The sequence below is a fragment of the Clarias gariepinus genome, chromosome 5, assembly GCF_024256425.1.
Source record: "Clarias gariepinus isolate MV-2021 ecotype Netherlands chromosome 5, CGAR_prim_01v2, whole genome shotgun sequence".
NCBI lineage: Eukaryota > Metazoa > Chordata > Actinopteri > Siluriformes > Clariidae > Clarias > Clarias gariepinus.
In genome coordinates this window covers 33907835-33932003 of record NC_071104.1, presented here as the reverse complement: position 1 = coordinate 33932003, position 24169 = coordinate 33907835, and the positions used below count along the sequence as shown (strand labels likewise).

Sequence of the window (24169 nt, the reverse complement as noted above, 5' to 3'; positions counted from 1 at the left end):
AGTGAGTGAGTGTGAAAATTTAAAAGACTTTTTAAAATGAAAATTTACAGAGGTTGCCTAAATACCAAATTTCTTTTTGAAATGCATGTATGAGGAGTTTAAGAATACATCAGTTCGTATTTTGGGATCTTGAGAAATTTGTCCGGAAATTATATAATAATAAATTCAAATGGAGAATTAGGAAGCAGAAGGTGGTGGTAGAGACCATTTACAACTTTATGAAATTTAATATATTGATACGTAAGTGTGACGCAAGAGACAGAGAGAGAGAAAGAGAGAGAGAGGGAGAGAGAGAAAGAGAGAGAGAGTGTTGAATGAATGTAGCTATAACTGAACTGCAGCCAATATTGAGTTTTCAGAAATAACAACAATAAAGTGAATTAAATGACTATATCATTAAAAACCATTATGCCCCGGCTGTAATCCTAGCACAGAGATAAGCAGCTGAGGATGAAAGGTCTCCTTAAGAGCCATCAGCTCTCCTGGGATCTGAACTCACATCCTTGCAGCCACTATCCCGGCTTGACCGTTAAGCTAAAGTGCAAAGCAGTGCTGAAGAGCCTTAATGAGGAACCAGAATCCTGTTGCTTAGTGTCCACATCGGCTAAAGGTCAACATCGGTGTCTGTAACATCTGCTCGGAATGACGGGAGAGTGGGAAAATGTATATTTAGCTTTGGAAGCCTTGCCCTTTTGGTCATGTGTCCGCTTTTAGCGCTTAGATCTATTCTGATAATCCGAACGTAGCTAAAAGGGTCGGGCGGGGGTGAAGGGGCTTAGGTGCTGGTGTCTGAGTGTGTGTGTGTGTGTGCGCGCTCCAGGGCACGTGGGTTCACTCCGGAGAGCCACCATATGCTGTGGGTCAGCTCTCTGTAAAGGCTGCAAGGACCGAATCAATATGGAACGTCTGCTAGCACACCAGGTCGTATAACACGCCGCTGCCTCGCCGAAGCCCGTCGCCATGGATCCACCCTCTCCTGAGAGCTTATCGCTACAATAACGTGCCTCGCTGTACCTGCTATGCCATTACTGACTCTCTCTCTTACACACACACACACAAGAGCATCATCTACAATTCTTTATGTCGCACAAACATTATGTCGCACAGCAGGTTGAATTTTAAGGTTAATTTTATAACTTATTTAATAAAAAAAACACCAATAATTAGGAAATTATAAAATCTAAAAAATGTTTTGCCCAGAAGTGATCATGACATAACCACTAGCTATGTTTTGATATAATCTTTAAAAAATAAGTTAATGATCCTAATTACACAATGCAGACTATATCTGCAAAAGTATGTGAACACCTGCCGGTCACACCCACATGTGGTTTTCTTATATAGAACGTCTTTGTGAGCTTTAGCACTACAATGTCCCTCCAACCAAACCTACACGACCAGATCTTATTCCTGCATTATATCATCCCTGTGAATTTAGAGTGGATGAACTCGAGCGCCCTGCACAGAACCCTGACTGAACTCAACCCCACTGAATACATTTAAGATGAAAAGGAACTGGGGCCTTCTTGACATCTTAACATCAGTAACTGAGCTCACTAATGCTCTTGTAACTGAATAAACATGCATCCTCACAGCCGTGCTCCAACATCTACTTAGACTTAATACTTAGACGTTGTCCTTCCCAGACTTATTCTAACAGAAAAGTGGGGAATAAATCTGGAACGGAATGTTCAACAAGCATAAATATATAATGGTTAGCTATAACATTATGACCACTGACAGGGGAAATGAACAACATTTGCCCACTAGGGACGGGAACCACCAGGGACCACGTGATACAATATCATCACGATACCAAGGTGGTGATTCATGTTGCATTACCATTCTGTAACTATCATGATTTCACGGTTTCAGATTTAGAACAAACTATTTTGTCCCTACCGCACTGGGCATTGTGTTGCCTGCCAATGTGTGTATAGTTTAGAGTGCACCACCTGTAGGATCCTAGCAGAACTGCAACATTTCACCTACTCAAATAAAAAAACCTTATAAATTAAAAAACTTTTTTGACTTGTATTGCACACGTATTGCCACAGGAAAAAATCGCGATACATCACAGAATCGATATTTTTCCCTAATCTCTATTGATCACCAACTAGCAAACTAGTGAGAGGGGATCATGGGACACTCATAAACGAAACAAAGGCCATCCCGTTCCATCCGATCCCACAGAAAAGCCAATGCAGCACAAATTGCCGGAAAAAAGCCAATGCTGGCTATGAAAGAAAAGCACCAGAACACCCAGTGCACCACAGCTTGCTGTATGTAGGGCTTAGCAGGCAAATACTTCAAGGTTGTTAACCCAGCCCAAAGAATCCGTTGCCAAAATCTAGGTGCCAAACACCCTAGCACACCCCCAGAGGTCCTGTGGAGTCAAGCCCAGAGGGGCCAGAGCTGCCACGGTGGCACAGGATGAACCCAAACCTAGGTGGATTTAAAGTTGATGGTTTTTGTTTTATGCCAGATTAGAGTATGATGTGATCAGAAACTGTTCTGCAGTATAGTGTAAAGTCTTTACCTTCAGACTGAACCTAAGATCAATACACCAGTTTGTTAGAATAGCGAAAAGGTCTATAACCCGCCATGGTGTTTCGGCGATATTTGCAATCCGGTGAAGTTTTATTTGGTTAACTGATAAACATAGATATCTGTTACATAGATGGAAAAACATGTATCTATAGCAATATCATAGAATTGACAAGCTTTAAAATACTGGTTGGCTTAAGATTTGAAAGGTCACATGACGAGATAAACACACACCGTCTTACTGATGCTTAGCATGTGTAAGACTTTGTAAGTCAATACAAGGTCAAATGTCACATGGCTAACAAATTGAGTTGTCATAAAGTCTGAAAAAAGAAAGAAACATCAACTTCCTATTCCGACTGTCACCAGCGGCTATAACAATCTAAAGAATTCCAGATTTTCTTTACCCAACCTACTCTGGGCAATGGTTCCATGTTTGTGAATGTGTGTGTGTGTGTGTGTGAGTCTTATGTGTCATCTTCCACTGCACACATGATGCTGACTGCTGCTGACGTGATGAGCGCGACCCTTCATTTGAGGCACAGTATGATACGGAGAGATTAAATAAAATCAAGCGCTCTTCTAGAAAACTTTATTGCTTCCAGATGGGTGCGAGCTTCCCCGCAGCATCGCTCCTTCCCGAGGAAGTCACCGAAGCGAAGGGGGGAGGTGTCATATCATTGGCCCATTAACGTATGGACAGAAGGGACAGACTCCACATGCTGAGGAAAAGAGGAGTGTGAGCTGATGATCGCTTCCACACTCTCGCAATCCGAACTGTTCAAATCATCACTGTATAGACTATACACTCTATACACACACACACGGCACACGGCATAAGATTATCTACAAAAACATGAGCAAACATAATGGTTGATGACCTGGAGAGTCTTTTCACGATTCTGAAAAACCGAGCTTAGAATGCTTAAAGACATTTTAAACACACTGAAAATTATATGCAATTATATGCATTATAGTGAGAGAGCACTTTTTTTTATTTAATAATAACATTTTTATCTTTTACTATGTCTAGATAGATAGATTGATAGATAGATAGATAGATAGATAGATAGATTGATAGATTGTTTGATTGATTAAGTATTAGTACTGTATTAATTCCAATTAACCCCAATAGTATTCATCCCAAAGAGAAATTATATCTGTGGGATACAATTCCCTATCTCTCCACTAAAATGTGATAAAGTGCCAGGAAATCTAAAATAAAATATGAAAATAATATATATATTATTTCTGCAGTCATTATAGGTGATTATTTTCAGTATTTATCATTGTGAGGTTTAAGAGAAGAACAACAAACAAGATGTCTTTGTTTAACTTAAAATTGCGTCTATTGGAATAAATATGTCGACTGAAATTTTTAAAATGTGTCCGATATACATACTTTTGTCCATACATTCTTTCTTGATTTTCTACTATATTAAAAAAAAAACACAAGAAAAAAAAACACTAGAAGTAAAGACACATCAATAGCTTATATTAAAAAATGCTCTTCAATTCCTCTTTCCCATATTTCCAAAATTGCCCATGATCGAGTGTGTGACGTGATGAGAGTTGCTGTGGCTCGGAGAAGAAAAAAAAAAAAGCTAGCAAGGCCTTCTGTCTGAAATAAAGCCGAAGTGCTCTTTTGTTTCATCCCCTTCCCTGCTGGCTACTGTAGATGCCCACTGCGCCCTTCGCTCAGCAAACTAATACGGCCATTTGAAACGCGTCCAAGCAGGCGCGGAGGCCGTGCCAGGCCGGAGAGCCCCCTCGTCGCCCACACGTGGAGTGAGGCCATGTGGTTCCCGCTATGCAGTCAAGGGCCTTATTTTCCACCTGTGCCTGCGGAGGCCAATGGAACCAACACACACACACTGACACACACACACACACAGGCCAAAACCCAATATTTACATTTTTATATTGCCGTGTTTTCAAGCCCCCGGGACGCAAACAGAGGAGACGACACCGTCTGTTTGTTCCCTGTGTCCGATTAGAGCGTGACGCTGTCTGCAGTTTCGCTCCACGCTGAAGGGTCACGACGCTCTGAACCCTCGCCACGACCGCATTCGGTGCAAACACAAAAAAAACAGCTGATCGGCTTACGATGACGGGCACTGCCAGCTCGGCAACGTTTACGTTTTCTAACCTGGAGCTTGTTTGACGTTTTATGTTTATTTAACTTTTATTTCTATCGCACTTTTGACAACAGCCCTCATTAAGCTGCCTTACGGAAGAGGAAGATAACAGAGGGAACTCGAGCTGAAAAATGTCTTTGGGAAGAAAGTCTTACGAGAAGGACGTCATTCCCGTCAGCTGGACCCTGGATAGAGGGATTAGCGTTGAAAGAATAAAAGCAAAAGATTAGCAAAGAGATTAAATATCCCTTTGATAAGTGAGACATCTTCTAACCTGGCTGACTTCTAAAATACAAGATTTTAAATTATGACACACCTTTTCACACATCAGTGCGTAGAGTGAACGAGATTTAATTAAAATTGATGCATCTCGGGATGCCCCATGTGCTGGCTGATAGAATGATTAAAAACTGATATTATGTCACAAACTTTATCTTTAAAGAAAACATATAAGTATTTTCCCTCCTTTCCATTTTTTTTTTTAGATATTTTTTAAACTCTTGTGTCTTTTTTCCCTAAACATCAAGAATAAACTATTTCTTGAGACATTAAATAAGTTTATTGACTCACTCTCTCATTCTCTATGCCGCTTATCCTGTATTCAGGGTGGCGGGAGGCCTGGAGTCTATCCCAGGGAACTCGGCGCTCGAGGCGGGGTACATCCTGGACAGGGTGCCAATCCATTGCAGGGCACAAGTACACACACTCACACACTACGGGCAACTTGGAAACACCAATTAGCCTAATCTGCATGTTTTTGGACTGTGGGAGGAAACCGGATTACCCGGAAGGAACCCGGCAAGTACAGTACACGGGGAGAACGTGAACGAGAACTTCACGCACACAGACCCAAGGCGGGAATCGAACCCGTGCGAAGCTGCAGTGCTATCTATCCACTTCACCCCCAAAGAAAAGTTCAATCTAACTATATACCGTACATTTACATAAATCATACATATTACATCCAAACTATATGTTATGAGACACATCATGCTTTGTAGACATGTCTGAGTATCACGGTATGACATTTTCATCATCACCTGCCACAGGCAACAACAAAGTAAAACTCTGCGAGCAAGCTGAGCTCATAAAGCCTATAATCAGAAAAACTGGACCTGAAAATGGAGACAAATTTTACAGGAATGTGGTTCAATCGATTTCATAGGATCCTAAACTCTATCACTCACTCAGTCTATTTCTCTCTCTCTCTCTCTCTCCAGCCCTTCTCTTTATTTATTCCCTTTGGACTCCTCCCCCTTTCTCTCTCTCTCTCCTCTATGAAATGAGATCATGTAACCTCAGTAGTGCAATTAGCCTCAGAAATCTGTTGCCCATCCCATCAGTGCCTTTGTGGAGAGCCTGACCGCTGTGGTCAACCAGAGTCCTCAGAGCTGGGGGAAAGAAAAAAAAAGGGGAAAAAAATCGGGTCACGTTTGGAGATCAAAAACGATCCCAGAGCATCCACGGTGCGGCTGGATGTAAGTAAGTGGAGCAACGCTCCCGGTGCTACTGTGATCAGCGAAGGCTACCAGAGGAAAGACAGACAAATAACCAATAGAAATGAAAACCAGCCGTAGGAAACAAGTGCAAAAAAATAAATAAATAAATAAATTAAGTGTTACGAATAAAGTCCACTTTATCTTGGGTTTTAAATTTCATCTGCCTGAGTCTCAACCCAGATCTACAGGATGAAGGAATTAGAATAACAGGACATGGAAAATCCCTACAATGCTAATATCTAAAGATTAGCATGGCCTTAAAATAGCAGACTAATCTTACTGTGTGTATTTCTTCCTTTTCTCTCTCATCTGCTCCTGCACACATGTGGTAAAAACACTCCAAACTTTACAGCTCTTTACAGGAGTCCGGCTCACTCTCTTCCTGACACACATATCTGTTAATTTCCTCAATATTAATAATAATAATAATAATAATAATAATATCTCTTCTATGGAAGAATAACAACAGGTAGTATTGGTGTATACTTATAATGGAAGATTTCATCATGAAATTTTATGGTAATAAGTAGATTATTTAGAGCAAAAAGTAGGTGTAGGAGTAGGAGTAGGTGTAGGAGTAGCGGGAGGACTCCTACTCCTAGGATAGGAAGTAGTAGAAGTAATAGTTGAAGTAGTAGTAACATTAGGGCTCTGAATCATTAGGAGTAGGAGTCAGCGTACTGTAGTAGTACATTTACATTTACGTAGGTATTTGGCAGACGATCTTATCCAGAGCGACAGTACAAACATCGTTCTGTTTTGTTTTTTTATTGGGGAGTTATTAACCCAAATATCTAAGAAACAGACTTTGTTGTCGCTTTTTTTTTAAGATTGCCAGTGTCTCAGCAGTTTGCACATTTAGAGCTAGTTAATTTTACCACCTAGGTGCTGAGACAGTACAGACAACAGTCTAGAAAACAATCTAGATGCATGTCACCCTTGATCCTTGAGAGAAGATGGGACAAGTCAAGTGGGATAAAGAGACTACTCCTAGTAGTAGTAGAATTAGTATTAGGAGTCGTATGAGTGGTATGAGTAGTAGATATAATGATAGTAAAAGAGGTGATAGTAAAAATATTAGAAGTAGTAGTAGAAGCTGTAGCAGAAGGAGTAATAGTAGTAATAAAAGTAGAAGTAGTATGGGTAGTAGTAGAAGTAGCATTTTTAAAAATCTAATTAAGGAAATATGGGTAGAAACCGATAATCATTGATGTACTCATTGCTGTGGGATATACAGGATTCATCGCTTTACTATTTATTGTATATCAACAATAATTTAGATTGTTGATATACAGGGAACATCGCTATTTTATTTGTTTTATTTTTTACATAATGAATGTATGAGGTGGAAATCAAATTTTTGATTGTAGAGTACTGGATTTAGGATTTTAAATAAGCCATAATAAGTGAAATTAAAACAAAACAAGTCTTAAAATATTTCACTTTACATGTAATGAATCCGGAAGATACGAGCACTTGACTTTTTTAATTAAATCCCGAAAGAAAATGAACTTTTGAACAATATTCTATGCATTTTTATGCATACTATATAAATACCATTTCGCAAAATAAAAACACATTTAAAGAACAGAGCATGCTCGCTATTGTTATTTTTAGCTCCTTATATGAATTTTAAAAGAGCATTTTATTTAATTCTAACTGAATGTAAATATTTCATTCTATCTGAATATTAATATTTTAAAACTGCATAACTCACTATGCTAAACTAATCATTTCTGTGCATTTATCAAACATGTATTAGTTATCAAAGGTTTTTTTTTTTTTTTTTACTGCTCTCCAAATCATAAGGGCAGCTGCAAGAAATAAAAAAAATACTCCACTGTATCGAGTGTATAGCCCCCAAGGCCTTGTAGAGATCAGCCTACGGAGACTGCAGTCTCTCACACACACACAGCGCTCACACTCACACACATAGGCCACAGAGAGCATGACCCCACTGTGTGAACAGTGTGAACTGTGTATTCCGGAGGCGTGAGCTACTAGAGCAGATCAGAGCTCCCGGTCATCCTGTGGTGGAGTGAAAGCGCGCCAAGGCCAAAGCTAAACAAATTCAGGGTTCAAAAAGTCAAACCCAAAGCTCCGTCCACCAACACATTCCCTCCCTCCAGTGAACTCGTCTCTGCTGGGATTGAGCCGAGCCTCTGCGCTCGCTCGCTCGCTCTCTCTCGATTCGGACCTTCTCGCCACAGCCTCTGTTCTGGGCTGCCAAAAAAGCACCAAACGTGCTTGGCTGCTTGTTTACCACTGGAAAGGATGCAGAGTTTAAGTAAGCCCTACGGTTGACATGGGAAGAAGAAGAAGAAGAAAAAAAAAAACTTCCAAACTCGGCTACTTCTTCACCACTCTGTCTCTTGGGATGACAGGGATACAATGCCGCATTCTCCGCTCCCTTCGCTGGGAGATTAGCCGATGCCTGGCAGTGAATTATATGGCAAATTAGCTATAACAATACATGACACGATGCCATATATTATCACAAGCGATCCTTAAAATAGCGATTATCTACATCTGAGCCACAGAGAAAGAACAGCCTTCTAAATACACACACACACATGAAAATACAGGGGAACAGTTTTGTTTAAAAAAAATGTATATTAGTGTAAGAAGAAATTTCCTACATCATTAGTCATTCAAGATGTACATTACAGTATATGGCCAAAAGTTTATGGACACCTTCTCGTTGAAAATCTCATTCCTGAATTAGTCCCATATTCTTCTTATGCTTCCACACATCCTCGCATGGCTGCAAGGATGTGTGCTCATTCGGCTGTTAGTGTGGTTGGGGTGCAGTTTATCCCAAAGGTGTTGGAGATTCAGGATTCTCGTGTTCTTCCTGTTTAACCTTCACACACCATGTCTTTGTGGAGCCTCTTAAAGGGAACTGTAACGCTACAGCATACAAAGACATGCATGCTTCCAACATTGTGGCCACGGTTCCGGTTAGTGCCTTATACAGAAATGAAGGTCGGGTGTCCGCATACTTTTGACCATACCGTCATGGTTTTGGCGGTTAATGGATGATGTAGATTTGAGGTGTGTATTTCTAAATATATATATATATACATATATATGCTGAATTTGTCTAAATTTATACACTAAATATGTCTTGACTGCTTGACTACATTTAAAGTAAAAGAGAAAATGAAGTACTTTCCCCCTCCAACACACACATACAATTTCTTTGAAAGAATCCAGTCATTTTATAACTACAGATATTACTAATATATTTGTGTAAATTACTTGACATTCGCAAAAAATATTACATAACTGGAAAAGCCTATTGGTTTTCGACAAGAACTGGAGCATGACTTGTGGCATCGCGATCATCTAATTCCGCGGGGTTTACACGAGGTTTGATGTATATAATAAAATAAAAGCACTCTTCAATCTGTTCGGAGATCAAGGATGCTGCTTAAATCTTCCGTCCCCCAGGCAAGAAAAGAATCGCACTGGTGTCAAATAGAGAAGCGCAGCATCTCGGCATCGCGCTGCCGTTTTCTGGCAGTTTCATGAGAGCATTTGGTAAAGGCCATAGGGGGTTATTAGATGGATGCTTTCTGTGTAATGAGAGTGCTGGCTTAATAACATTAGCTTGGATCACTGATTAAGAAAGTGCTGGCTGCCGAGCTTAAGTGGGCCAAACCGCTTTTCTATTTCTCTTTATTCCATGAGCAGACTTTGATGTGTCTACACAAAAACCACAACCGGAGTATAACATCGTGGTTGGGCGTGACATTAAGGGGGTTTCGTCGGGGGCTGATAAGCTATGATGAGCATGGTGCATGGTATATATATATATATATATATATATATATTTATTTTTCTCTCTGAACTCTGTAGTCGAAATGAAACGTATGATCCGAATCTTCGAAACGATCAAAGTTTGAATGGAAATAAATTGGGAATATTGTCCCTATGAAATGAAAACTACAGATCGGCTACCGTGTTTTATGCTGATTTCTGTTCAGGTCAGGTTCAGGTCGCTGGTCTGTTAGGCGTGAATTTTAATAGGTTTACCAGACTCAAGCTTTATTTCAGGAACAAAGCTCACAGACATCTTTATCTTTGATAATTGTTAGGATATTAAAATCATATTTCCTGTTAAATATTTTTCTAATCATGTTTTAATTTCTCCATATGAGACAGTTGAGGCATCCCATATTCCACATGATACCGAGTCAGAAATGTTCAACATGGTTAGTATTTATAGTGCTCTAGGTAAAGTCAATCAGATATAAGACTGAGTAGAAAGCTGGACACCTTTTCTGACCACTGAAAGGGACGATTTGGCAATTGCTATTGGAAAATAATACAGAAATCTAATCTCTTATCCTAACACCTGCAAAGAAACACTTATAAACACTACATTACTCCAGGAGCTTGACTGGAAAAAAAAGTTTTACTAGGAAAAAAACAGAAAGCCAGTTGGAGTACTTAATCTTCCTGACACACTGTTGCACAACAATAATTCAGAAATTATTATGTGTGCTTGAGACTATGAATTTAAATTGCATGCTACAACTATTTGTACGATATAAACTGTCAAAAACAAAACTATGAGCATCTCTGGATGCTTACATTCAAAAATATCGTACACTGTTGATGAGCGGCTCTTCCATTTACACAGTTTTATATATTGTCTAATCACAAATCCCTTCTCAGCCAAATATGTCAAATCAGTGCAGAAATATAAGACTGGTTCAAACCATGCCTGAACCCCACTGCGAATGACACTAATCTGAGCCCTGCGAAAAGAGTCATATGTTTGTGTGCTCAGTGCAGTCATGCAGATGGTCGCTTTGAGTATCATTTACTTGGACATTTGCTAAATGTCCACAAGACTGACAGATGCTCTACTTTAGGTGGCCACAACAATCGGCCGGAATCTATTACCAGCACATCTGTCACACATGACTTCTTGGCAGCGCTGACTTCCCGCTTTTTTTTCCCCCCTCGAGCCTGCCTGTTTCATCAATCCTGTATCGCCGACCACCATATGCACTATCATATTGAATGTTACATAATAGAAATTAAACATCCAAACTGTGATAATGTGCATTTCGTAAGCTGTAGAGACTACCGTCCAGCACATAGTGCCTCTAAAACCCATGTCACAGCTTGCACATGCTTTTAAAATCAATGTTAATCACCTGGTCTTTATTTAATCTTCAACTGTCTGGTTCCTCTGTGTATTCTCTCTGTAGCCTCAGATTCCCATTCCATTCTTTGCTGTTCAAAGATTCGGTGCATTCTGTGTAAACTCCAAAAACTTACCTTGTGCATGAAAATCCCAGAAGATTTTCCAAAATACTCAAACCAACCCAAGTGGCACCATTACCCATGCTGTCATCACTGAAATCATGTGTTTGCCCCATTCTGGTGATTGATGTGAAAATTAACTGACCTGAATCTGCATAATTAACACAGTGCAAGATGCACTTATATTTGAATAATCACCTACTTATCATAAATAAAGTAAAAAATAATGAAACCATAGAGTACAGTGAAATTGTTTTTTCACTTTATACTAACTAGTTAGGAAGCCGGGGTCAGTCACGACACAGTGGCCTTAGAGAAGCTGCAGGTTAGACACTGGGATAAAACTGGGCTAAAACTCACAGTAGCCGAAAGTCTTAAAGACATTTGTACATACAAAGATTCAAGACATTAAATTGAAAAGTCAAAATGCATTAAGTTCTATTTCACTTTCAACCTTCAGGCCATATGTCCTACAGAGTATGATATGAACATGGATGCTTGAAGTTTTATCTAGCCATACCTTTCTTCAGTCATTTTTTTAAACATGCATACAGCTTATACAATATCCGGCCAAAAAACACACACAAAAAAAAAAAACAATCACCACCGGGAATGAACTAAGCAAATAGCTAAGAGCCTTCCATTGGATAATTACTTCAGTGATTAATATGCTTTAGCTGGCAACAAGTTATTTAACCCTAACTGATACAGTGAGGAACTTCTCAATTCTTAAACAACCATTAAGCAAAGGAAAGAACCAAGGAGATTGCTGAAATTACTAAAATTGGGTTAAGAACTATAAAATGAATTACTAAAACCTGGAAGGATAGTGGTGAACAATCATCTTTAAAGAAAAAAATGTATTTGGAAAAGACATCCTGAAGAGAGTGATGGGAGATCGCTTAAACATTTAGTTGCACTCAAATCGTGATATAAAACAACAGTACAACTCACAGCTATGTTTAATATTAAAATAAGAAAATAAGAGCATTTCCACATGCACAGTGTGAAGAGAACTCAAGGGATTGGGACTAAACAGTTGTGTAGACATTAACCCCATTGAGAAGACTTTACACGGTTTTACTGACTCTTTACTGACTCTCCCATCATCAATACAATATCTTGGAGAGAAATTTATGCGACTGTGGACAGAAATAACTGGTGCGACACTGTATACAGTAATCTTATCAAAACCATGTCATGGTAGCAATCTAAAGCAAAAGGCAGTACAATTAAATATTAGTGTGTGATTTTTATTTTTTTTTAGTGGAAAACTAAAAAGAGACTTGTGTTTTACACGACTGTCCATGACATCTACATTTATTTTCCTCACTCTTTGGCTACATAATACCAGTAACAATTTAAAACTACTTTTACCTATGTATTACTGTCAGTCGCTAACTGTTGGTTACCAGCTCCACCAATAGTGGAAGGATATGTGTTGGTGAAGCAAAATAACTGGTTAAATAAACAAACAAATCATAATCTGTTGATAATAAATGTTGTTGTACGGAACTGTGGTATAAAATCAATAACACACCCGACGTTGTGCTGTTGTACTGGATATAGCACTGCTGTGACACCTTCTGCACTCAGGCTGCCTCATGTCTACAAGCCTATAAAAGCAGAGCTATATCAAGCAGCACAGCACTCCCTCTCATGTGATATTTTTTACTGACCATTTTGATTCATACAAATTCACATTTCATACAAACTTAAATAATTCTTTTGACTGTGTAAAGCTGCTTTGCGGCAATGAAAATTGCTAAAAGCGCTATACAAATAAAATTGAATTGAATTGAATTGAATATTTGCTAATCAATCAACTTTTGACCAATCAGACTTAAAGCACTCTTGAGTAATAGCTGTGGAACCTAACAGGAAACCACGTAGATGGTGTCTATGTTTCTTAACACCTTTTGTTTGGGTTGGGTGTTTGAATTGAATATTGATATTAATTGCTTCTAGTTTCCGCATTTCCACAGTTTGTATTAAAGATTTATAGTTTAATGCTAGCTAAGTGGACCACTTTTTAGTTTAGTGACCTTAACAAAAGATAGAATATATAAATATAAATCTATAAATAGATTCTTTAAAAAAGTAACCAGAATCTTGTGGCTTTCATTGGAGTTAAATTTGTGCTCTGACTTTTGATGCTACCAGGCACTAATTTAAAGTGCCACTTGGGGTGCTAAACTGGAAAGTTCATATCTTCACTGCTGAAATCTCTTAACACCTGACCCAATTGAGCGATTCCGTGTTGGATTTAGTTTTTCACTTGGGTCGCTAAGCTGGAAAGTGTTACCCTTGTGTTTTAGACATCTAGCAACAACGATGTTATACGATAAAAAAAGCTGGGTGAAGCTAAAAAAGATTTTTTACCTAATAAGCCCGACCTCGTTTCCCACTATTTGAACAAAGCTCCACCCCCAAAACTTATGGAGGATCGAGTAGTGTCAGCATGCTAACTCAGGGTTAACATTAGCAAGGACTGTCATGAAATCGGTTTTAATCAAACTTAGAAATTCTGGACCAGAAGTCAGTTTTCCAAACTTTTTTCTGGATTCATAATACCTGTTTCACATGAGCTTTTTGCATGTTGTTGTTGGTCTTTCACCTGCTCCTGACAAGGGGTCGCCACAGCGGACCATCCGATCCACACAACAGCTTGGCACAGGTTTTTACGCCAGATGCCCTTTCTGACGCAACCCGCCCATTTTATCCGGGCTCAGGACCGGCACTGAATCCAGTGGCTGGGGTTTGAGCATTGGGTGGAAATTGAATATGGGCCTTCCGCATGGCAGGCGGGAAACCTACCACTTTCATATTATTTGTACTGATAAGAAATAATAATAATAATAATAATAATAATTGAGTGTATTTGTCTTTTAGTGACGTCACAACGTCTACTGCGTCACAACACATTAATTTGTTCATTCTTAATAAATAAAAGAAATAATCCTGAAGTTGCACCAGCACACTGTACATACACAGCAGGAAAACACAAACACACACACACACACACACACACACCTGTATGAATGGAGGAAGTGAAACACCGTAGCCATGGCAACCACAGAACAACACGCCGCGCGCGCGCCTCTCACCTGTAGGGTTCTCGGGCTGGATGCGCGTCCACGTGACCCGCGTGGCCGTGAGAATCACGTCGTGGCTCTTCTTACCGATCTGAAAGATTCCTCTCACAATCGGTTCGCTCCCGGACTTTTCTGAAGGAGGAGCAGCTTCACCCTCCTCGGGGCGGAGGAGCGGCGGCGGCGGCGCTGAGATCGCGTGTTTCTCACTTTCCTGCGCTTCTTCTCGCCGTTTCTTCCGTTTCTTTTTCTCCGCCGTGACTCGGCTTCCTGGAGGCTTCTCGGCCACCGGTTGCTTCTTTCTCTCCCTTAACTCCTCCTGACTCTCCGACCACGCGTGGAGGGCAGTTATCGAGTTTTTCGGGGGTTCAAACATGTTTCTAATGCAACACGACTTGGCTTTTCGCGCCGCAGTTTGCCCCGGTCTTGTGTTGTTAATCAGCGGGGCGTGCGCGCTCCCGCCATGGCCGGAGCCCTCCAGCGGCGCGCGTACCCGCTAAGTAGTCCTGGATACGGACGCGGGGACGCGCTTCCATCACATTCACTTTATTATTACACTCTTCCATTTATACTCGTCTCATACAAATACAAACCTACAAATCAAATAATAATAATTATTATTATTATTATTATTATTATTAACTTTGGATAACTTTCATAATAGGACAGGGCTTCTTTTTGACCCAATGAAAAATTTATCTTCTAAGTTTTATAATAGTAGCCTAATTTAGAATTAGAAATAAACCAAGCTACAGTTTATTATTATAATACAGCTTTATTTAAAAAATATGTTTTTTAAGTTTTATATCATAGTTTTAATTTAGTGCTAGTTTAGTTTTTATTTTATAACATATTCCCTGATTGTGTAGCTGATTACATGTAATCAACTAATCTAATTAGCCTACATGCTGTAACATTATACATACCCCTTGATTTATTTGGACAAATAAGATAGTTTATGTTAGATATATTAAATAGCTATATTTAAATACTAAATATATTTTATAGGTGTTATAACTTTAATTAAACAGCAGTTACATGTATAAGTAATATCAGTTTAGGTAGTGGTATTATCCCTGCCCACTATTCTAGTTACTTGCTGTAACATTATACACACAGTAGCCTGATTTATTTAAATAAATATGATAGTTTATATAAGACATCTATAATTAAATCCTTAATATATTTTATAGGTGTTATAACTATACTTAAACCAATTATAGGCTATAAGTTTGTGTAGCTGCTGGTATTATCCCTGCCTATACTAGCCAGCTATCCTAGTTACCTGCTGTAACATTATACACAGCCTGGTTTGTTTATACATGTTATAATTTATATTAGACATCTAAAAATCATGTATGTCATATGTGTTATAACTTTACATAAACCAATTATAGCTATATTAAAACTAGCCTTATTTATATCTAAATAAATAAATAGTATATGTTATATGGATATTTGGATATCATAAACATATTAGTATGTAATATGTTTAATATGTAATATGTATTTACTAAGTAAAATAGATGTTTAATACATCTCTGTTGCTGGTGGTGTAAAGCTTTTTAAACCAAGCTGTCTGTCCTAGTTAGGCTACTTCCTGTAACATTATAACTAGCCTAATTTATATTTAGATGATTATAATAGTTTATATTATTGTATAGCTGTATATATATATATATAAGTATACTAAATATTCTATAGGTATTATAATGGCACATGAACAAATTATATTTATTTGTGCATCTGGTAGTGTTAACCGTGCCTAGTGTTCAGATATTCTAGTTATTTGCTGTTTTATATATTTGTATTTTGGTCTCTTTACAGTACATGCCATCAGGCACATCAGCCAGTGGATACTCTTCATTCTTGAGATATAGCCATCGTTTCTGTAGCAGTACTTAAAAGGTCAGGTTGCCAGCTTGACACCCCCTTGTCACACTATGGGCAATTTGGGAATGCCAGTTAGCCTAACCTGAATGTCTTTGGAGAAAACTGGAATACCTGGAGGAAACCTACCAAGCACAGGGAGAGCATGCAAACTTCATGCACAAGACGCTGAGGTGGGATTTAAACCTGGACCCTGGAGGTGCAAGGCGACAGTGCTAACCACTAAGCCATCATGCTGCCATTGAGCTATACAAATGCTGTACCTTATATATCAAGTCTCCATTATATCTTTATTCAGAATTTTTTTTTTTGCTATTTAGCCTAAGCCACCTAGCTAGTTTACTAACTTGCTTGTGTTATGGTAAATCTAGAAAGTTGTTCAACATAGTTTATTGCTAATTATATTTTACTGTTTAAACATAGGCACGGTGTTGTAGTGGTTAGCACTGTCGCCTTGCACCTCCAGGGTCCGGGTTCGAGTCTCAGCCAGGCTCGATTCCCGTCTCTGTGTGCACGGAGTTCTCCTGTTCTCCCCGTGCATGGTGGGTTTCCTCCGGGTACTCCGGTTTCCTCCCACAGTCCAAAGATATGCAGGTTACTCTAACTGGCGTTCCCAAATTGCCAGTAGAGTGTATGTGTGTGGCACCTTGTCCAGGCTGTACCCTGCCTCGTGCCCTAAGCCTCCTGGGATAGGCTCCATAGGCTCCCCGCGACCCTGAATACAGGATAAAGCGGTATAGACGATGAGTGAGTGAGTCAGTGTGAGTGAGAGTGTTTAAACATAAGACATTGTGTACATTAGGTTAGACACAATTGTATACAGTTGTATTAAATCGTAACTGATAAAAATGTTTGAAGCTAAATGAAAAAAAAAAAACGGACTGTTGAAATCAATTCAAAATCCATGACCGTTGTTTGTTTGAATTTTAAAACGCAGCCGTTGATATTTTTTACCGGTAGCTAGTGGTAGATATGAGAGCGATCCGAAATGTAAATGCGTAAACATGAAACCCGGGAAAGCTCATTTAACCTTCTCCCAGGGGAATAAAATAACTTCATATAGCCCTCCAAATCTAATTTGCTCAAATTAAATAGTCCCATGAACACTTATTAATGGATTCACTAACCTTTTTTTCCCCCTCAGTGGCAGTCCAGAGTGAACAGATGATCACTTATGCGCTATTATTTTTTAATATAAACATTTCTCCTACCCAATATATTGATTAGAAAAAAAAATACAAAGAAAAATGTTCCTCTATATCCAGACATGTGTTTAATGAAAAATGGTGAAATACACCGTGTACAGATGTCCATAAGCCTGAATCTGTTGTCTCAAAACTGTATATTTTTACAGCTTCAATTATTCAGTGATTTGTTTTACATAAATTAGCCAGCACTCTGTGATTAATTACCCCCCTGAAGGTTTCAATCTGAGACTCGGTGTTTAATTGGATCAAGTTGAATTGTGTCTATTTGGTCAGAGTTTAATGTGAGCTATCGGTTATTGGGTTAAAATATTGGGTTAAAATCCTAATCAGTTTGCTGAGAAAGCATTTCGGTGTGTGTGTGTGTGTATGTGTGACAACCTCTAAAAAATAGATTGGCGTTAGGTTGTTTCTCTCTAATGACAGAGGTATTGGGTTATGCAATGAATGTCCATGCATTAAAACAGGATCATTTTCATAAATTAAAGCCTCCCCCTGCTGTAGGAACATCTGTGGCTCACATGCGCTCATTTTGCATAAATGATGTCTGCATGGATGTGATTGAACAGCAAATTGGGCAGAAGAAACTTACCATAATCATCTAATCGATATTTTGTACAGATACAGACTGATATTTAATGCACATTTTGGAGAAAAAAAAATGGCTAATTCGAGAATAGATTTTTTCTTCCTGAAATTTTTATTTGTATCTATTGTTTTATGTGGACATATCCTTTCAATCTTATCTTTTTTTTTTCGTTTAAATATTTTAATTTGGTTTTTGATTTGTTTAATTAACAATATATGTGCTTTTCTTTTTTATAAAAAAAATAAAAAATACACTTCGTGTACTTGCGTAGTTTAAGAATAGAATTCTACAGCCTATCATATAGTCACCAAAAAGACCATATGTTCCAGCAACCTGTCGATTGCAATAGCAACAATTTGAAAAAAAAAATATATATATATATATACATGTTATATACAAAATCAACAAAAAAACATAACTATTAATGTAATTATAATGTAATTATAAATATTAATCCAGAGTATTTTTTATCAGAATGTGTACCCCAATATTATTTAGATCTTCGTCATTGTTTTCCACATAAAAGCAAAAAATAAAGAATAAATAATAATAAAAGTAATTTTAAGTAAGATTTTATGCATTCGTCTAAAATCAAATAGATCTTGCACCTCGATCCTAAACATTTTTGTTTGACCCTAGATACCGTAAGTAAGTAATAAGCAAGTAAGTAAGTAAATAAGTAACAAGACAAATAAACGCTAGTTCTGCGTTATGCATAAACATCTTTCACAAAAAAAGCAGCAATAATTTCAATCAAGTGTGATAGAGATAAGTGTTTATTTCCATTTGGAAAGGTCAACCCCCTTTTTATGTTTTTTTTTCGGTTTTTTTTTTTTTACAGGGTGCAGTTTTCAGGTGATAGTCAAGCTTTTTAATATATATACAACATCAACACTTTTTTATAACACCAAATCTTTCCCAGCACTCAGACAGTGTAATATAGTCCACCATTTCTTTCTTTCCTTTTAAATAAGTGATCTGTCATTATTGTGGCTGTTTAAAAGAAGAAAAAAACAAGGGGGGTTTTGGAAGGATGGATTTGTGCAATTTTGCATGATTTTTACAGTAAATGATTGATTCCTAAGGCAACGTAACAGAGTCTTATAAGCACTTGCCTGCTGGTTTCACCCCCAACAATGGTGTTTTAGTGACCATTGTTTTTTTTTCCCGTAGAAAGGAGATAAAATCAATTTTGTTATATAAAACATTAATGATTGGGGTTGGGGGAGTTGCATGACATGGCGCACGAATCCGACTTTATAAAAAAATTAACAATTCTATTACAAAAATCACAACAAAATAATTCAGTATGGGATAGAGTAGTATGAGTAGTATTAAGTACATTAAGTAGTAAAATGTAGTAGGTTGAAAAATATAGCAATCTCTCTATTCATTTCTATAATTGGCCCAGTATATTTGATTAAAAATTGCATAGTTTATTATTTTTTTTCCCAAATTATTGCTTTGTGATTTCTTGTGTAACGTGGAGAATTAACACATTCTGAATTAAGGTCACACACCTGTTTCTATCTGTGACCACGATGCACAGTAGTGAGCGCATAGAAATCAAATTTACAATACATATAAGATAAAGGAGAGAATATGTGCATCCTGTTGTTTCTCCTTTCAAGGCAGTTATAAAGACAATAAATACATACCATAGGATTAAGCATATAATGTGTGTTTCTGAACAGAACAGCAGAAAAAAGCCCTGTTGTGTTGAATTGACACCTACACCGATTCGACGCGTGTAAATGGGAATAAACTCGAAATTGGAAGCACAACGGCTTCTTTACTGTTTCCCTCGCCACAATAGATAGCGGTTTCCAAGATATTTATGTACAACTTTTCATTTAATGTAAAACTTTTTATTTATGTATAATTTTAGCACCATATCCCAATAAACATTATGTCAAAATTACTGTATTTTTTACTATTTGGCAGACTATCATAATATTTTGTTGGTTTGTTTGTTTGACAAAATGCGTTATGTTGAAAATGAACTCCTGAGCAATGTATAGCTAATTGTTGCTCCAACAAACTGACGAACCAGATCTGAACTAGATTCCTTAAATTTCCTTTATTTTGTTAATAATTATAATAATAATCTAATAGTTAAAGTTGTTGTACCTAGCCTGTATTTTGTTAGACTTGTGCGCTGATATGCTGGCTGCTACATTTAAGAATACTAGCATGGTACGTTAGCCAACCAGCAGCAAGTATTCTGTGTATAACACTTTACATAGTAGTATAAATCATAATAATAATAATAATAATAATAATACACATTTCACAAATGTAACACAACGCAACACAGGCTGCTGGCTATCAGCATGTTACCACACACCTAACAAAAATGTACAGTTTTGGGGGCTTATTTTAAACCAAGGATAAAACAATGCAATTTCAAAATACCAAATATACTGTTAACTTTTTCCCAAAGTAAAAAATTTGAACACACAGATCACATTCTAGTGCACGTTAATTACCTATCACCTGTTGAAATTATATTAATTAGTCTGATTAGGGAAAAATAGACAAATCTACGTTCAGACCACATCTGGAGAACTTTTAGACAGGAGTAGCCTTAGTATACTGATATTTTTAAACGCCGTATTGTAGGTTTACACCATAAGTCAAGCATCTGGAAGCTTAAAGAACCAACTTGAACTGTGCGTGTGTGTGATGTTATGTCTCTGGTTCCTTCACGTGCCCGACTGATGACCCTGCATACCTGTCTTCAAGTCCAGCGCGTAAACGAACAAATAATTTAATTAGGCTATTCCACGCATGTGCTTTAGCATTTTGGACGCAGATTACAGGGCAACCCGTGCCAACGTTTTTTCTTTTTCTTTTTTCTTTTATGTTAATTTAAGTGTAGGGCGTTTTTCTGCTGTTCTTCTTCTTTTTTTGTTTGCAATAAGCCATAAACAGGTGACCATGATGACACGCACTATATGAATCGAACTGTCTCTGGGGGAAAAAAAAGAATGAAAACAAAAGTCCTCTCGAGCTCACGAGTCGTGGAATATGGCATTTAGTTGCGCGTTCATGTGAACGACTCGTTCATGATGAGAGTGACCCTCGTAGGGCCCGACGTTCTCCATTGGTGGTAAATCGTAAAGCGCCGCGTGGTGGTGGTGGGGGTGGTGATGAGGGTGATGAGGGTGATGGTGGTGTCCGGGCGGCGGCGGCGGCGCGTGGTGATGGTAGGGCTGCACGCCGCCGCCGAACGCGTGATAGCTCTTCTCGAACTCCGTCGGCGCTTCGTGCTTGAAAGAGAAGTTCCCGTTGACGCTGAGCGGCGGGCTGAGCGGCCCGTCGAAGGAGGCGGCGGGACTGTGCGCGCAGTCCGCCAGCGCCGCGTCGTAGAACGGCTCCGGCTGCAGCGCGCTCGGCGGCTGCGGCGGCGGAGGAGGCGGCGGCGGCAACAGCAGCGTGCTCCCGTAGGCGTGCGCCGCCGTCTTGGTGTGAAACGCGTGATGCGGCGCGCCGTCCGTTGCCCCGTACGGCGGGCTCGGCAGACCGGGGCTCTGGTAGCAGTAAGGGTGCATACCGGCGTAGGACGCGACGCTCGCTCCGTGCGCATGGCTCTGCTGCTCGGGCAGGAACGTCCGCGGGTTGAGCTGCAGGCACCCTGCCACCAGGTTAGTCGTGGGCTGGGAGAGACCTTTGCACAAAGCCTGCACGAACGACACCAGATCAGGACTCTCGCCCGATCGCAGGATCTCAGACAGCGCCCAGATGTAGTTTTTGGCCAGACGCAGCGTTTCGATCTTAGAAAGCTTCTGCGTCTTCGAGTAGCACGGCACCACCTTGCGCAGGCTCTCGAGCGCGTCGTTCAGCCCGTGCATGCGGTTGCGCTCCCGTGCGTTCGCCTTCATGCGCCTCAGCTTAAACCTCTGCATGCGCGCCTTGGTCATCTTCTTCTTTTTCGGCCCTCGGCGCTTCGGCTTGCCCGCGTCGTCGCCCTCTTCCTCCTCCTCCTCCTCCTCTTCCTCTTCCTCCTCTTCTTCCTCGTCCAGCTCGTGCGCGTCCTCGAGCATGTGTACAGCCTCCTCCTCGTCGTTCTCCGAGTCTTTGCGCATGGCCTCGTGCCCTGGCTTCTGCTTCTTATCGGTCCAATTGGCGCTGCCGGCCTGAGACTCGATCATCGGAGGTTCTTCTGTGCAAGATTTCGTCATGATCCTGACATACACATGCAAACAAGCACAAAAGAACACACTCGGTGAGAGGAAATAGTGGATAATACTTTCCTATCTGCAACAATTCAAAGCACGCGTGCACAAAAATGAATAACAAAATATGTAAAAGATTTAAGAGTTCATCAACAACTTGGAAATAGTGCACTTCATTCTGTGTTACTACACACAAACATTAACAGTATTTGGTTACCTGTTTGTCATGATTAAAATATTATTAATACATCAAGACTAAATAAATCTGCAGCTCGGAACATTTTCACCTTTTTAAAATGAAAACAAAAACATCGAAATATGTTATACATTATCTAACGAAGATACACGATATGGTACGTTGTGCCCAGTTTACCTTTAGTGCTTAAACAAGTAATTAATGTGCACCTTAAGTCTTGATTAAAAGTTAAGTATCCGATATACACCTTTCTAGGTGCAACCTGAATGAATCCCCTTGCTCAAGTGAAATTCATCTCAGCTTGTTCCCTTGAACCAAAGATGAAAGAGATCCCAGATTAAACCCTGTCATAACGTGACATCTCGTCTTCATCATTAACTCCCACGATTCCCAGTGCCATTCCTAAAAGAAACATTGGGCACGCAGTTTTTTTTGTTTGTTTGTTTGTTTGTTGTAGCTTTACCTTTTCCTCTAACCAACGAGTAGGAAAAGAAAAATCACCAAATGCGTATTTAGCAGGTTCTCCAGGACCAGGATGGGGAAACAAAACCCCTGATCTATATTGTTTTTATGTAGTTGCTCTGGAAAGGTTTAGCAACACATAAAGATGCAGATGTTTCTTCTTCAAGTTACACTAATTAAAATTTTTGCATGTGGATTCATTTTCCGTTAGTTAGAACAGATAAGTGTTCGCTCTTTTTTAATTCAGATTATGTTAAACGTTGTTTCTTTTTTTATCAGACATATACTATTATATTTTTTTCTTTTTTTTTCTCTTTTTTTGCATAATCTTATTTTCACTTTTGATCATAACAAACTATATTTTCTCCATATGTTTTGGCTTCTACATCACAATATTGCATATGTCAAGATTATAAAATAAGTTGGAACATGTAATCTGGCATATTTATCCATTACAATCTTTTCACACAGGTGAGAGGCGTACATCGAATAACCTGTTCATGGAGCAAAAGAAGCTATAAAATCCCGTCCAAGCCATGATGCCATAGAGGAACAAGTGTTAACTTTTTATAACACAGTAATCATGCTTGATCTAAAAATTTTAAGTAGTCTAAAGATGCTGTATCTACACACAATTTAATAAAATACAATAAAAATGTTTTTGTCTTCTTCTTCTTCTTTTTATTTTCAATCAAGTGTTTAACGATAAATAAATAAATGAATAAAGATCACTGTACCTGTGTGTTGGGTGTGTGTGTGTGTGTGTGTGTGTGTGTGTTCAGAGTCCCGTTATGGTCGCTTCATGCCCCTCCGCATTTGAGTAGTGTGAGATCCTGATGATCCTGAGGATGATGAGGATGATGATAATGATCTAGTGGCAGCGCGTGAGCGGGATGCTGCGCTTTATATAGCAGCGCTGATGATGCTGGAAGATGCGCGCGTGCCTGAGTTCTCTCTTTCTAATCCCCCCCCCCCCCCCATTCTTCCTCTAAAGCATTGATTGGCTGAAGGGGAACAGCAGGCCCCGCCCTCTTTATCTCTCTCTCTCTTACCCCCGGCACGCGCCATATGGTCGACTACGTTAGGAAAACGG

General features: G+C 39.1%; 2 protein-coding genes across 3 annotated transcripts in view; both read right to left on the bottom strand.

The window, feature by feature from the left end:
* Nucleotides 1-14986, bottom strand: part of cerkl (ceramide kinase-like) — an 85314-nt gene extending 70328 nt beyond the window's left edge. For both annotated transcript variants that reach the window (XM_053496153.1, XM_053496154.1), the window contains exon 1: nucleotides 14572-14986. In XM_053496153.1, the coding sequence (XP_053352128.1) occupies nucleotides 14572-14932 (361 nt within the window). In that variant the 5' untranslated portion in view covers nucleotides 14933-14986. The remainder of the gene's footprint in view (nucleotides 1-14571) is intronic.
* Nucleotides 14987-18998: 4012 nt separating this feature from the next.
* Nucleotides 18999-23943, bottom strand: neurod1 (neuronal differentiation 1). Its single transcript, XM_053496156.1, has 2 exons — nucleotides 23814-23943; nucleotides 18999-22428 (listed from the first exon to the last, which is right to left on the bottom strand). Exon 2 carries the CDS (start codon nucleotides 22422-22424, stop codon nucleotides 21255-21257), a length of 1170 nt encoding a protein of 389 aa, XP_053352131.1. The 5' UTR covers nucleotides 22425-22428; nucleotides 23814-23943; the 3' UTR covers nucleotides 18999-21254.
* Between the last annotated feature and the right edge of the window lie 226 nt (nucleotides 23944-24169).